General features: G+C 50.0%; 2 protein-coding genes across 9 annotated transcripts in view; one reads left to right on the forward strand and one right to left on the reverse strand.

The window, feature by feature from the left end:
* LOC144090593 (uncharacterized) overlaps positions 1–12,316 on the forward strand; it is a 47,258-nt gene that overhangs the window by 24,954 nt on the left and 9,988 nt on the right. The window contains exon 5 of one of the 4 annotated variants that reach the window (XR_013305449.1): positions 1,893–2,023. The exons of 1 other annotated variant lie outside the window; for it this stretch is intronic. Coding sequence is in view for 2 of the 3 variants with exons in the window: in XM_077622220.1 (XP_077478346.1) it covers positions 1,064–1,133 (70 nt within the window). In the remaining variant the exon portion in view is untranslated. Of the gene's footprint in view, positions 1–1,063; positions 1,175–1,892; positions 2,024–8,179; positions 8,264–12,316 lie in introns of those variants that run through there. 2 more of the 4 variants (XM_077622221.1, XM_077622220.1) reach the window with 2 other exon arrangements.
* The window catches only part of ntng2b (netrin g2b), a 38,256-nt gene that overhangs the window by 21,942 nt on the left and 3,998 nt on the right, over positions 1–12,316 (reverse strand). For all 5 annotated transcript variants that reach the window (XM_077622216.1, XM_077622217.1, XM_077622215.1 and 2 more), the window contains exon 3: positions 5,743–6,386. In XM_077622216.1, coding sequence (XP_077478342.1) covers positions 5,743–6,386 — 644 coding nt within the window. The remainder of the gene's footprint in view (positions 1–5,742; positions 6,387–12,316) is intronic.

Consider the following 12,316-nt stretch of genomic DNA (forward strand, 5'->3'; position numbering starts at 1 on the left):
AAGTCAGACGGAGCCGAAGCGACGACCGGCGCTTGTACGCGATCTCATTGAAGCCGGATGAATATTTTCTTTTTGTGTCACTGTGAAGAAGCCAAGCTTGGTGTTATTTTTAGGTGGAATCCAGTTTGCGTGCATCTCTGTGATGTGTCCATCAACAACTCGCACAAATTCATTACGAACGGCGTTTTGCAAAGGGGCTTAGATTAAAAAAAGCCATTTCGGGGACAGTCCGGGCGCCTTTAGAACAAAATGGCGTGCCGACCAACAGACGTTTTCACATGACGGGACCATTCCGGTTTGTTCCACCGTCCGTCCGCATCAAATATTCAGCGAGGCCATCGTGGTTTCAGTCTTGCCTTTGACGCATGAAGATCGCTTTGTTTGGAAAGTAGCCGGGCTTTGTCCGCGGTATTTTGTGGCTTTTATTTCGTTTTTCTTCTGTCACGCCGGGTGGAATCCATCAGGGACCCGTCTCGCCTTGGCGGCCGATAGGACGCGAGCTGTCCGGGTGGACCATGTGGGAAATTGAACATCTCTTTGCGCACGGAAGGGTGGCGAACGTTTGCAGAAAGCAGACGGCCAATGAGTGACAGCGTCCAAAATAGCGCCGCTTCTCTATCGCCCCTTAAAAAATAAACCCAGGGAACCTCGGCAGCCGTCGCCTTTCATTTTTGAGGTAACATTTTGTAGGGAAGCGCATTGCCGCAGCCGGATGTCCAATCCATTTTGACGGGAAGCCAATGATTATTGCCAGTCCAAATGGATGCTCACATGCAAAAAAAATCAACCAAAAACTTTAGAGTGTGATCGGGAGCCAATAGAATGCCACGATGCAGATGAGATTTTTTTATACCTGATTTTTTCAGTAACTTTTGCTGACACCCATAATTTTAGAACAGTATATTCATTCATTTTCTGTACCGTTTATCCACCACCGGGACCAGCGATCACTCCTAGCTAGGGACAACTATGGCCTATGGCTCTCGAGCCATATGTGGCTCTCCAATAACCTGTAATCTAAAATATACCCCAAGCACCACTGTAATCCTATCTATTTTTTCAGTCGAGCCGGCCTCACATCACGGAGGGCGGAATCTCCCGAGCCAAGCCGGTCCCGTGAAACTAGCAGTTAATCCATCATCTGCCCTCCCTCTCCTCCTCTCTCCTCCTCTCTCCTCCTTTCTCTTCCCGCTCCCTCCGCCTTTGATCGGGGCTTATACCTCCCGTACGCTCACCTTCACACGGGCAGAAGGACGCCGCTCGCCAGCCAGAAACTTTTATTTCCAAATAGTTGCTCGGCAAAGTCAAAGCTAATCAAAAGACAAAAAGAGGCCCCACGGCGGGCAAACGGGAGCGAGAGGACGCGTGGGGAGAAGACGGACGGGCCCGTGGGTCGACGTCCGCCAGTCCGGACAAGAAACCTTTGTAGCTGTTGAAGTTCCCGCCAGCCAATCAGCGTCTAATTAGCAGCGCGGCGATGACCGAGAAGCCTTTTCGCACTCGTCGGCAACTTTTTAATCATCTCCGAGAACCCCGGCCGGGCCCGGTATGGCGGGTCACCTTCCGCGGGGAAGCCCGATTCCTATTTTCAATTGTTATTCCTCGCCAGTTGTTCGCAGTGGGGGTGTCAACATGGGCGTCGCGTATCAATTGGGAACTCAAACTGTCATTGTTGCCGCTCTAAAATGTAGCAACGCCCGTAATGTATCGGTTGCCATTGACGGTGGGAGATGAAGCCGACATGAAAATGAAGCCGTTCTTTGATGGTGCGACTTAAATAGGGCAAGCATGACCTCGCGCTTCTCTTCATCGGCGAGATTTTCCGACAGAGTAGCTCAATGTTACGAGTCAACGTGGAGAAATATTGACAGAAACGCATGTGCTTTCGCCAGACTAAATATTTCCTCTCGGACGGAGGCTTCCAAAAGACTTTAGCGGCACCTGTCGCCACGTCGCCGGCGAAAACAAGGACACCTGCTTCGCCAGGAGCCACGCCATAAGAACGGCTTTGGCTTGCGCTCGGCAACATTTGCGCCGACGACGACACGTGGGCTGCCTTCCTTCTGCCGCTTGCCAACTAGACGGAGAGATGTAAAGAATGACGGCGCGTTAGCTTTGACAGCAGGACGCTAAAGTAGGCACCCAATGAGTGAGAGAACACCCCATAGACTTCAGGATTTCCCACTGTGCTTTATAGGCATGGCGGGCTGCTAGGCTTCTCCACATTTTGCCTTGAAGTGTTGTTCGTAAATGGTAAAAGTCATCCTTTTCTAAATTCCTGTCAAACTAACAGTATTTATTTCTTTTGTTTGTTTGGGCTGCAGTTTTTTGGGGAGGGGAAACCCGGCATCTTTGTTCGATAACGATTGCGGTCTTACAATTGCCTGACAACTATGAAAAGAATACATTTTTAAAGCAGACGTGCCTCGAAAGGCATTTTTTTTCAGCTTGGACTGTTTGCCAAAGTCGTCTAGCTACTTCTTTAATAACTCGGCCCACCCACCCGCACGCAGCCGTCAAATCAAAGCGAAGAGTCGGCGGGTAAGCGACGTGATACACTTACGGGGGCGGGTGGTAAAAGAGAAAGCACGGCGACTTCCCGGTCATCGGGCTCAATCTCCTTCCCCCCGTCTTGGCCCTAATCCACTTAGTCTGGGCTCTTTCCGAGCTTAGGGCCTTTGCTTGATTCCATTATAAAGACCCACGCACGACCCCTTTCTTATTTCATTAAAACGCTCCAATCTCCGACTCGCCGTCTAATCTATAATGCAGACCGGCGACCGTTCGGTGGCCTCCGTCCGGACTGACAGACGGAGGGCCAATTCCGTAGCCCCTGCGATTGCGCCCATCCAAACCGCTACTGAACAGAGCCTCCCTCCTTTGACGGCTTTATCGTGGAGCGATATCGTGGTGCTCGGTTGGCCCGACGTCTCAACCTTTATTTTTCCCATGACCTTGCCGGCAAAATATTCAATCGATTGTCTTTGCCACTGGCGGCTGCGTTCGACCTTCTCCGACTTGACCTGAAATCCCCTTTGGCGTAGGCTACCTCCAGCAGCTCTGTGAGTTTTGTTTTTGCGGCTAAATTTAGCCCCTCCCTCCCTGGCGTCAAAGCTAATGTCCTATCCGGTGACGGCGTTATTGATAGGACAGCACTATTAAGCGCTGAGCGCCTAGCTTTCCCGCACACCTGCGCCAGCTATTTTCAGCTCCACCGTGCCGCGTCAGATAAAGAAGATGTCACCCCGTAGCGCCGGTTCACTTGGAACCCGCCCGCTCGTTGAGCGACGCCTGAAATATGACGTACTCTCAACAGCTGGCCGATGACAAGTCGAGGCCCGAGAAAGCCACCGGAGTCGCCTTTGCGTCGTCAATAACGGCGCCGTATCTCATTAGCGAGCGCCACGACCCGGGGCGTCCCGTGGCCCGGCCGCTACGGCGTCTCAAAGCCATTTGGCCCCCGCCGGAGGCGAATATTCATTATTCAAATTCCAGGCATTGGAAAGCCCGGCGTGTTACCGAGGCCAGATGAGATGAGATGAAATAGCTTAGCCTTTTGTGCGGGGAACATTGACTCATCGCCCCGCCCCCCCCCAGCCCAAAAAATCAATTTCACAGCCTTAAGCAGCGGGCGACCCTGATTGTACCGTACCGCCGAGGAACGGCGCCCCCTCCACTCCCCCACTCCCCTGATCCCCTCTGCGCGATCACCTAATACTTCCCAGCAGCCGCCCAAAATAACTTATTGATAAGCGATTACATTACGGGCCAAAGGGGCGGAAGAAGGAGCCGTCTCCGTCATCTCCGCGGGGGCTATATTTGGACGGCTGTCACCAGATCTAGCCCACCTGGACGCTTGGCGTCACCCGCCACCCGCCACCCCCCACCCGCCCCGCGTGCCGACACGCATGAACGCTTACATTATCAAAGACGTTTTCCGGTCGAGTGAGCGGAAGATCGCGGCGGCGGTGGCGTCCATTTTCTATATCGCAGATGGGGTTCAGGGTCGGGGGAGTCTGGAGTCCAAGCCCGCCCGGTCCAAGGTTTCCGCGATGTTCCCGTTCCGCCAAAAGCAATTTGACCCACGAGCTAAGTTATAGAATATGGTCAAAGAGTAGTTAAAAATAGATGATCCGCACTCGTGTGCAACCATGACTGTTGAAATTGTGCAAGAAAATTGATGTAAGGTTGTGCCTCTGCATAGTTGAAATCAATATCATGCGGCAGCGAGTTGGAATCCGAAATTGAGCGATCAAATTCTATATATTTTAATTTAATTCTATATATTATGAATTCTGCACCCATTCTGTGTAGACTGCAAGTCAAGTGTAAGTAAAGACAAGGATATTTTTCTTGACTCGCTGCTGCAAGATATTTTTTTATGAAAACAATGTCCCTCCTGCTGTAAGTGCATTCATATCATTTCATAAAATAAGGGACTGGCCCCGCCCCACCCTGCGCGTGCGTACTCTGATAACCACAAATGTTCAATAGAAGCCAGGGAGAATGTAGCTTGGGTATAATGAGTGGGCCGGCCGGCCCCCACCCCGCCCCGCCCTGGCCTCGGCCTCGCTATCATCCCCCTCGCTCTGTGCTGAGACTGAAAAGTAGTGATGATCAATACCTTGCAGGCCTTTTACAGGATGCCAGAGGCTTGTTGTTTTGCCCGTGTGTGTGTACGTGTGTGTGTGCTGTGTCAGCATCACCCAAGACTTCATTAAAAAGCAGCCGCTCGTGCACACACACACCAAAGATGGTGCCCCCCAAGCGTCCGCCCCTTCCCCCTGGACACACTCCAGTCCGAAACTGGCAATAACAGCCCCCGGGAACGTGGTCCGATTCCAGGACCGACCCAACGAGACCGTTAAATACCATTGAAATGTCAGGCCGCCATATTGATTGGAATAGTAATTGTGAAAGGTTGGAGCCACGCGGCACGCTTGCTTAAGCGGCCGCCAGACGGCCCCCGGGCATCCGTCACTGTCGCAAAGTTGCCACGTAAGAGCTTCTTTCCCCCCACGCCGCTGCGCCCACGCCGCACCCACGCTACGCCCACGTGGCGCTCGCGTGCGACGACCGAGGCCGCGCCTTTGTCCTCGTCAATCATCGCCGGCCGCTATGAAAACCGATGCGCGGAGGATGCGTTGATCATCCGGCGTGCAATATAATATCCAGTCATCGATAAACTGTGACATCTGAAGTAAAAGACGCCTTTACCGATATCCACAACAACAGTGAAAAAAAAGCTAACAACAACCGTGAGCAAAAGCTGTCATCCGATTTACGTCATTCAAAGTTCAAACTTCTGTACTGCCGTCGTTTGAAATTGTGAGGTTAGGCTAGGTGTGCTTTGCGCTAAGTCGCGCTACTATTTCCTCCGTTTACGGAAAATGACCCCGACTTCCGCGTACCTCGTCCATCTCGTATCGATAACGTGCATCCAATCCGTGTGTTCACGGAGGTCGGATGTGATGGTCTACAATTCCTTATCCCGATCGTGTCACTTGGGCGCAAAACAGCAGTCCCTTAAGACCCACTTTGATCAAACCAGTGCATTTCCCTCGGGATCTGTCCATCACAAATCCCCTTTCCTACCCGCGACGTCGCGACCGAGGGAACGCTTATTTTTAGCCAGAGCTTTTTTTTTCCTTCCCTTTCGGCACCCAAAAAGAAGCTCTTGTTAAAAGGCGTTTTATCTCTGGAGCGAGGCGCGGGGAAAAAAGAATGTGACGGGAGCCTCACCTGGCAGGCACCTCGATGTTGGAGATGGCGTAGAAGTACTTGAGCAGGTTGTCCCGCTGCACGTAGGTGCCCCCCAGGGCGGGCCTGAGGAGCCTCAGCCTGAGGTTGGTGAAGGTGAAGAAGTCCCTCAGTCCCTTCATGCTCTCCATGCGCGTGTACAGGGCGTCCACGTCGCGCAGGTCGGGGCCGGCGAAGACGGCCAGACGCGCCCGTACCTCCAAGGTGACGTTCTTGTGGCTCTTGGAGCCCACCCAGCGCGAGTACTGCTCCGTGCAGATCACCCGCGTGACGTTGGACGGGGTCAGGTCGCCGGCGCGCCTGGGCGCCATGTTGAAGGCGTCCAGGCAGTCTTCGGCGTAATACTGGAAGGGCTGCCAGGAGCGCCCGTGGTCGGTGGATTTGTCCAAGACCATGACGGTGGGACGCCCGTACTCGAAGGTGACGTGAACGTCGTCGCTCAGCTCCAGGCTCTTGTTCCACGACACGGAGATGTTGGCCAGCAGGGGTTCCGGGTGCCGGCTCCACGTGACCGTCTGCCAGTAGGTCAGCAGTCCGTTGCGTTCACGGTCCTGCATCAATTGGGGCGGGTGGGCCAAGTCCGGGTTGGAGGCGTCGCATTCGTCGCTGCACAGGTACGGGTTCTCCTAAGGTGAGGAAAGTGTTGGGTTAGTTAGGAAGAGAAGATCCACTTGGGCATCTAGTAGCTAATAACAACAGTAGTAGCTGCTTTCTCACAAGCTAATGGCCGTGCCACGTTAGCCCATTTCCTAGCGATCTTCGGTCAAATGTTCACCGGAGAAACCGCGACTCTCTCCATTCATTTGGTCGATTCTTGGAAAAAGCTCGTTCCCAGTTTAGCCTCAACCGTCGGCCGCCGGACTCCATCGTGCCGATTCCTAAAATCCCGGCCGGCGCGGATTAGCCGGCCCGACGCATTTCTGAGCCGGGCGGATATTTCCGTAAGCTAGATGTGCCTCGGCGCCGTGAGCCGGTTGTCTGACATTTTCCACGGGCGCAGAAGTTCAATATTTACAGAGAGAAATCCCCCAGATCCCGGCAGCCGTCTCTTTGCTTTTTCTTTTTCTCCCGCCGCTTCTCTTCGCCATAAAAGATGCTATCGCGTGGGTAATGATCATTAACCCCCCCGCGGGTGCACTCGCAAGACTCGGAGAGGCCGATTATCATCTGCCGACGTTTAGTTACACTCATTCGCCAGATAAAAAGAGGGCCGCGTAATTGCTATTATTTGTCTGGCCGGGTTAATGGCCCGCGGCCGATTTGGTCCGCCACGACATCTTTCCCACTTATTGGAGACCCCGGCAGCCGCTCCACCGGTACCTGGGATTGAATTTTACGGCGCGGCGCGTTATGCTCTTTCTACCCGTAGCCGCAGCTAATGCAATATTCCTTTTGGATGTTGGCGCTCGCCGCTTAACAAGCTCCTGATGGAGAGTCTTAAAATAACCCTCCTCCTTCTCGCCGTGGTCCGCCGCCATTGCGCATTCTTATCCTGGATTTTTTTGCACCACGCCAGAAGCGATATAGTTTTACGGGGTCTTTTTATGAGGCCTTTACATCTTGGTATTAGGGTCTATTTTTAGGATTTGCGCCCATTGATTCACATCATTTCTAGACTGGAAGTCCCATGTATTTGTTTTTGTTTTACAGTGGTACCTCTACTTGATTTTATTTTTATTTATTTTTTGTAACCTGAGACAAAATGTTGCCATTGAGCCGTTTTGTAACCTGAATGTTTTGTATGTAGACATTGGTAGATGTGCTATATATTTTGAGCCACTTCATCTCGGGAGAGATTTCTCTCCGCCACTTCTTGAGTTTGTGACAGTGAAGGTTTGAATAGTTTTGACAATAGTTTTAGCGTGAGGATGAGTTTTGTAAATATCTTGTGCTTTCAGCTAGACTTATTAGAATATTGGGCTCCTACTTAGCTGCTTGTTGTCCATTTTACAGCTTTTTTTTTCTTGTTAAAACGAGGAAGAAATGATGGATTAGTTGGAGTCTGTGAAGTGCTCATTTTGCTGGAGTGTTGACAGCTGAATTTCTCCTAACGGATAATTGGCTAGAGGTAAACTTCCTTTCCTCTTTGATTTGCTTTAAAGTCGCTTTTTATTAGACTTGTTTTCACTTTTGCCCGCATTTCAAATATCTTGTCATTCCGAGGAAATTCTCGCGTTTTGGCTTCAAGTCGGACGATTTCACTCGTGTGGCGCTTTCATAATTTGAGTTTTGAGCAAAAGCAAAAGCAAAAGCAAAAGCAAAAGCAAAAGCCATTGGCTGGCTGGCGCGTACGCTTGCGTAACAACTCGGGGAGGCGCACCCCGCTCAATTAGATTGTATTCGCTCTCCATCTCCCCCGTGACAGTTCTTTTACCCCCCGCTGATGTTTAATATTGTTTGTACTTTTGTTCTTTTGTAGCGAGCGGCCCGCCGTACGCTCAGTGGGAGGCGGCTAGTTGAACACCCACCCAAAAGCCGCTAATGAGGCCGAGTCACAACAAGCGACAATGCGGAAAAGCGGGGAATCTTGCCTGACAGTGTAGCGCTAACACAAATGTCTAATCGTACGATGATCTCATTAAAAGTACAAATATAAATGTAGTCAGTCAGTAGAAGAAGTCATTCAATCCATTTTAGTTTTTTTTTTCTTTCCTTCAGCAATAAAATCAGGGCAGGGCTATACTCGTATGGAGTACTGATACCCGAAAAAAAAGACATATTTCCATTCATTTTCTGTACCACAAGGATCACGAGGGGTGCTGGAGCCTATCCCAACCACTTTCGTCCAATGGCAGGGCACGAGGAGACGATCCACCGTAGCTAAAGACCATTTTGCGTACAATTAGCCAAGTGTGCCTATTTTTGAGACGTGGGAGGAAACCGGAATACCCGAGGAAAACCCACAACTCCACACAGGAAAGGGATCGAAGCCTCCGTCCGTCTCAGAGCTGCTAACTACTACGCAGCGCTTCATCCAGCAAAAAAAAAAGCAAATCTTGATGGCTACTTGTAGCTTGTAGCCATTTTTCAGCCCCACGCAGGAACAGGAAGGGATGTTTTACGACATGGCTTTCAGGGAAACGGCGGGTGCTTGTTGGGAGGAAAGTGAGCCGTCACTCACGTCCAAGGTAGCGCCCTTTGTTCGGAAAAGCCAAATTTACGGCGCCGGCCGCCTTTCAAGGTTTCAAGACACACTCTGATAGATTTACTCGGACGGCGGCCGACGGGAAAACGAAGACGGAAGGAGAAAACAAATGCAAGATCACGTGGGTATCCGGTCCGATCCCCCTCGCGCTGAATCCGACACGGATCCTCACATCCCCCTTTTGCATCTTATTCTGCTTTTCACGAACTCCCCGTCACTCAAATGCGATCATTTGCGGTGAATACTTTGGTTTGTCTCCCGATTTTGGGATCAGTCGATCGATTGGAGCTCGTCTCCTCGTGCCCTGCCATTGGCTGGCCACCGATTCCGGGTGTCCCCCCTGCGACTCTTCTGAGCGGTACAGAAAATAGGATGTGTACCAATGATTCATTGGATAGTCTAATCAGTCTCCCCATTCTGCGATTCATCTCATGTTTGAATGCTAAGAAGGCGTTTAGGGACTTGAAAAAGTATTATTGGCAGTCAAGGGCCAATCGTATCTAGCGTTGCTGCGATAAATGTACTTTTTGGGGGATTCATCTGGCCTGCTCGTGCTAATCATGGTGAATGGATGAATCTGATAGATGTGCGTCGTATTTGACGGATCAGTCACGTGTAATGACGCGGTTCACTTCTGAATTGTAGCAGCGGACAATGGAGCAAAGTAAGGGCGGGGTTGAAATGGGGCCGCTCGCTCGCTCGCTGCGCTGCATTTTCTGGCGCGCTTCTCTCCACCAACAAGCGTTTACACACGGCGCAGCGGAGGGAACGAGCGGAGGGAGCGGATTAGTGGCATTGTTGTTCCGCCGTGACCCTCCACCTGCAAATCCTATTGAAAGCCGTCCCGCTGCCAACTGGCCCAGATACGCTCTCCGTCCCCTCTGGGCACGTCCGCTAGCCACCACGCCGCAAACGACCAAAAGTTGGCGACTTTGCCAAAAAAGACTACATCCACATCTGGATTTCTTTCAGCTCGCGACGTCGACGTTTCCAAAACGCCACGGGACCACATGGCTTCCGTCGATACCCGCGTATGGTTTGAAAATGGTTGACTTTGTTTGTCCTCGACGTCCTGGCCGTCCGGCCCATCTCGGCTCGACGGATCTATGCCAGGACAGGGCGACGTCGCGCACAAATGCCGCGGCAGGTGGCCCGCGCCGCTAAGCCCGGCCGACAATGATCCCTGGCGTTTCCACGGCAACAGCCGCCACGCCGCTTTCCGCCTTTAGTCCGCTTCCTCATTTCCGCCTACGGCGCCCACGTCCGAATACGGTCATTTCTCAATGATGATGTCACGTGTCGGTTGCCCAACTTTTTTTGGCCATTTGTCAAATGTTCCCGTTTTACAAATGGAGTCCATTGCCGATAAAAGATAATTCATAGAATAAAGCTGGGCAAGAAAAGAAATTCTAACATCAAATTTAAAACAAAATATAGCAGCCCATGATAAATCAAATGGCTAAAATGTTAAAATTAAATGTAAAAAAAAATACTGAAGTGGGCTTAAAAAAAAAATCTTAGGAACCGTGTTTTGTGTGTAAAGCAATGCGATTCATCCTGATTGCTCATTTGATTTCTCCTAAGTTCGATTGGTATAATTTTAGTGGTGACACAGCATTCCTGTTTCTCTTTCTCTCGTTCTCTCTCTCTCTCTCTGCTATAAGTTATATGAGCAACAAGGGGAATAAAGCGTATAAGGGACGCTGAGCAAACACACAATATATTTGGTTTTGGGAGGGGGAGGGACGCCAAGTGAAATGACCCTCCCGTTAAAAAGGCCTTGGAGGGCCCCGAGCCAGGGATATTGCTTTTTCATTTACGACGTTAATCTTTTATCGGCCTCCGCGTCTTCCCGTACTTAGGCCCACCGTCGTACGCGTGCGTCTATGCCTATAGGCTAAAGCCGTAGCCAGCGTACTTTGAATGAGCCGCTAATGATTTGGACGCCAAGCGTCCATCTTTACTATGATGTTTTCCATCGACAAATAGTAGCAACCCATCCACGTTGCCTTGTATCCATGCAACCTGTATCCATAACATCAGAATGCCAAATTAAAAGTCCGTAACTATCACTTATTTAGGTCTTTTGCCGAGTAAACACACCTTATGGAGAAGCACTACCAATTTCGTCATACGCAGTTTCTGGGTGTGATGACAAGTAGGCTTTTTTTGTTGTTGACAATGACGACAGGGCCTATGTCCGATTATTATTATTATTGTCGTGAAATATTCTGTATTTAATGTTATTTCATTACAGTGAGAGAAGAAAACTTTTTAAAAAAAGGTTTATATAAAAAAAAACTTTTTTCTTTATATATGTCATTGAAATATGTATAGCTCATTCCCCAACATTGACAGTGATAGGCGTCTCATTCATTTAAAGTGGGCGGAGCGCCTCTGAATATCATTGGCATCCAATCATTTCCATCAATTCAGGCATTTTCTACACTATTTTTCATCCATTTGCATGGGGTGCCGGAGCCTATCTCAGTGAACTACGGGCGCTACGCTCAATTGGTTGCCAATCGCATTGTATTTTTGCGTCTGATATTTGGTTGACCAAAACAAAAGTGCAATAATCCATTACTTTGCATTTTAAATGTCAATATGATGAAATTCTTATTTTACACCGCACCCCGAATATTTCAACAAACAATGATGTTCCATTCCCTGAAGAAGCAAAGCGTGCCAATTGATCAATATTGATTTTCACTTTTTGCTATTGGACAATTGCCCCGATCGCTTGTCTTTTTTTTTTTTTTTTACATTAAAATCCGATCGTCAGCATTCGTCTTCCTGTCAAATGATTAATTAAAGTGCGCGCACATCGGGGAAGGGCGCCGTAGTTCCGCATCTCCTCGTCTGGCATCTCGCTATCCGGATCATTTATTTACGGGAAAGAAAGCTTTCCCTCCCGTGCGCTTCTCCCGCCTGAAGGATTTGGCAGCCGTACACAAAAAAAGTTCCAATTTCTTATTTAATTGCCACGCATTTGCATGCCATACCATAAGTCGTGGGAAAAGTTGGGGTGTGGGGAAGGGGGGGGGCGCTCACCCCACGAGCAGAGTCGCTTGTCTTTAATAAGAATACGATGTGGAAAGATGCAAAAAATAAATATACATATTTTTTTGAAATTCCCTCCTTCACCCGTGACAGCATGTTCCTAAAAACAGGAGATGAATCAGGGATTTTTTTTGTCTTTTTCTGGATGTGACAGCGCACTTCTTTCGCTTTACTGTACTTGCTCACCAGGGGGGCTCATCCCCCCCCCCTTGCTTCTCACCGATTTATCTTGTTATTTTTTTTTCTTTATCGCCGCCAGCGCGCCAAACTCTAGCAAGCGGGCGTTGGTTTGCGGCGCCACGTTCGCAAATGCTTTGGAGTTGCGACTCTTTTAGTGTACTGTTTGCT

The sequence above is a fragment of the Stigmatopora argus genome, chromosome 16, assembly GCF_051989625.1.
Source record: "Stigmatopora argus isolate UIUO_Sarg chromosome 16, RoL_Sarg_1.0, whole genome shotgun sequence".
Lineage (NCBI taxonomy): Eukaryota > Metazoa > Chordata > Actinopteri > Syngnathiformes > Syngnathidae > Stigmatopora > Stigmatopora argus.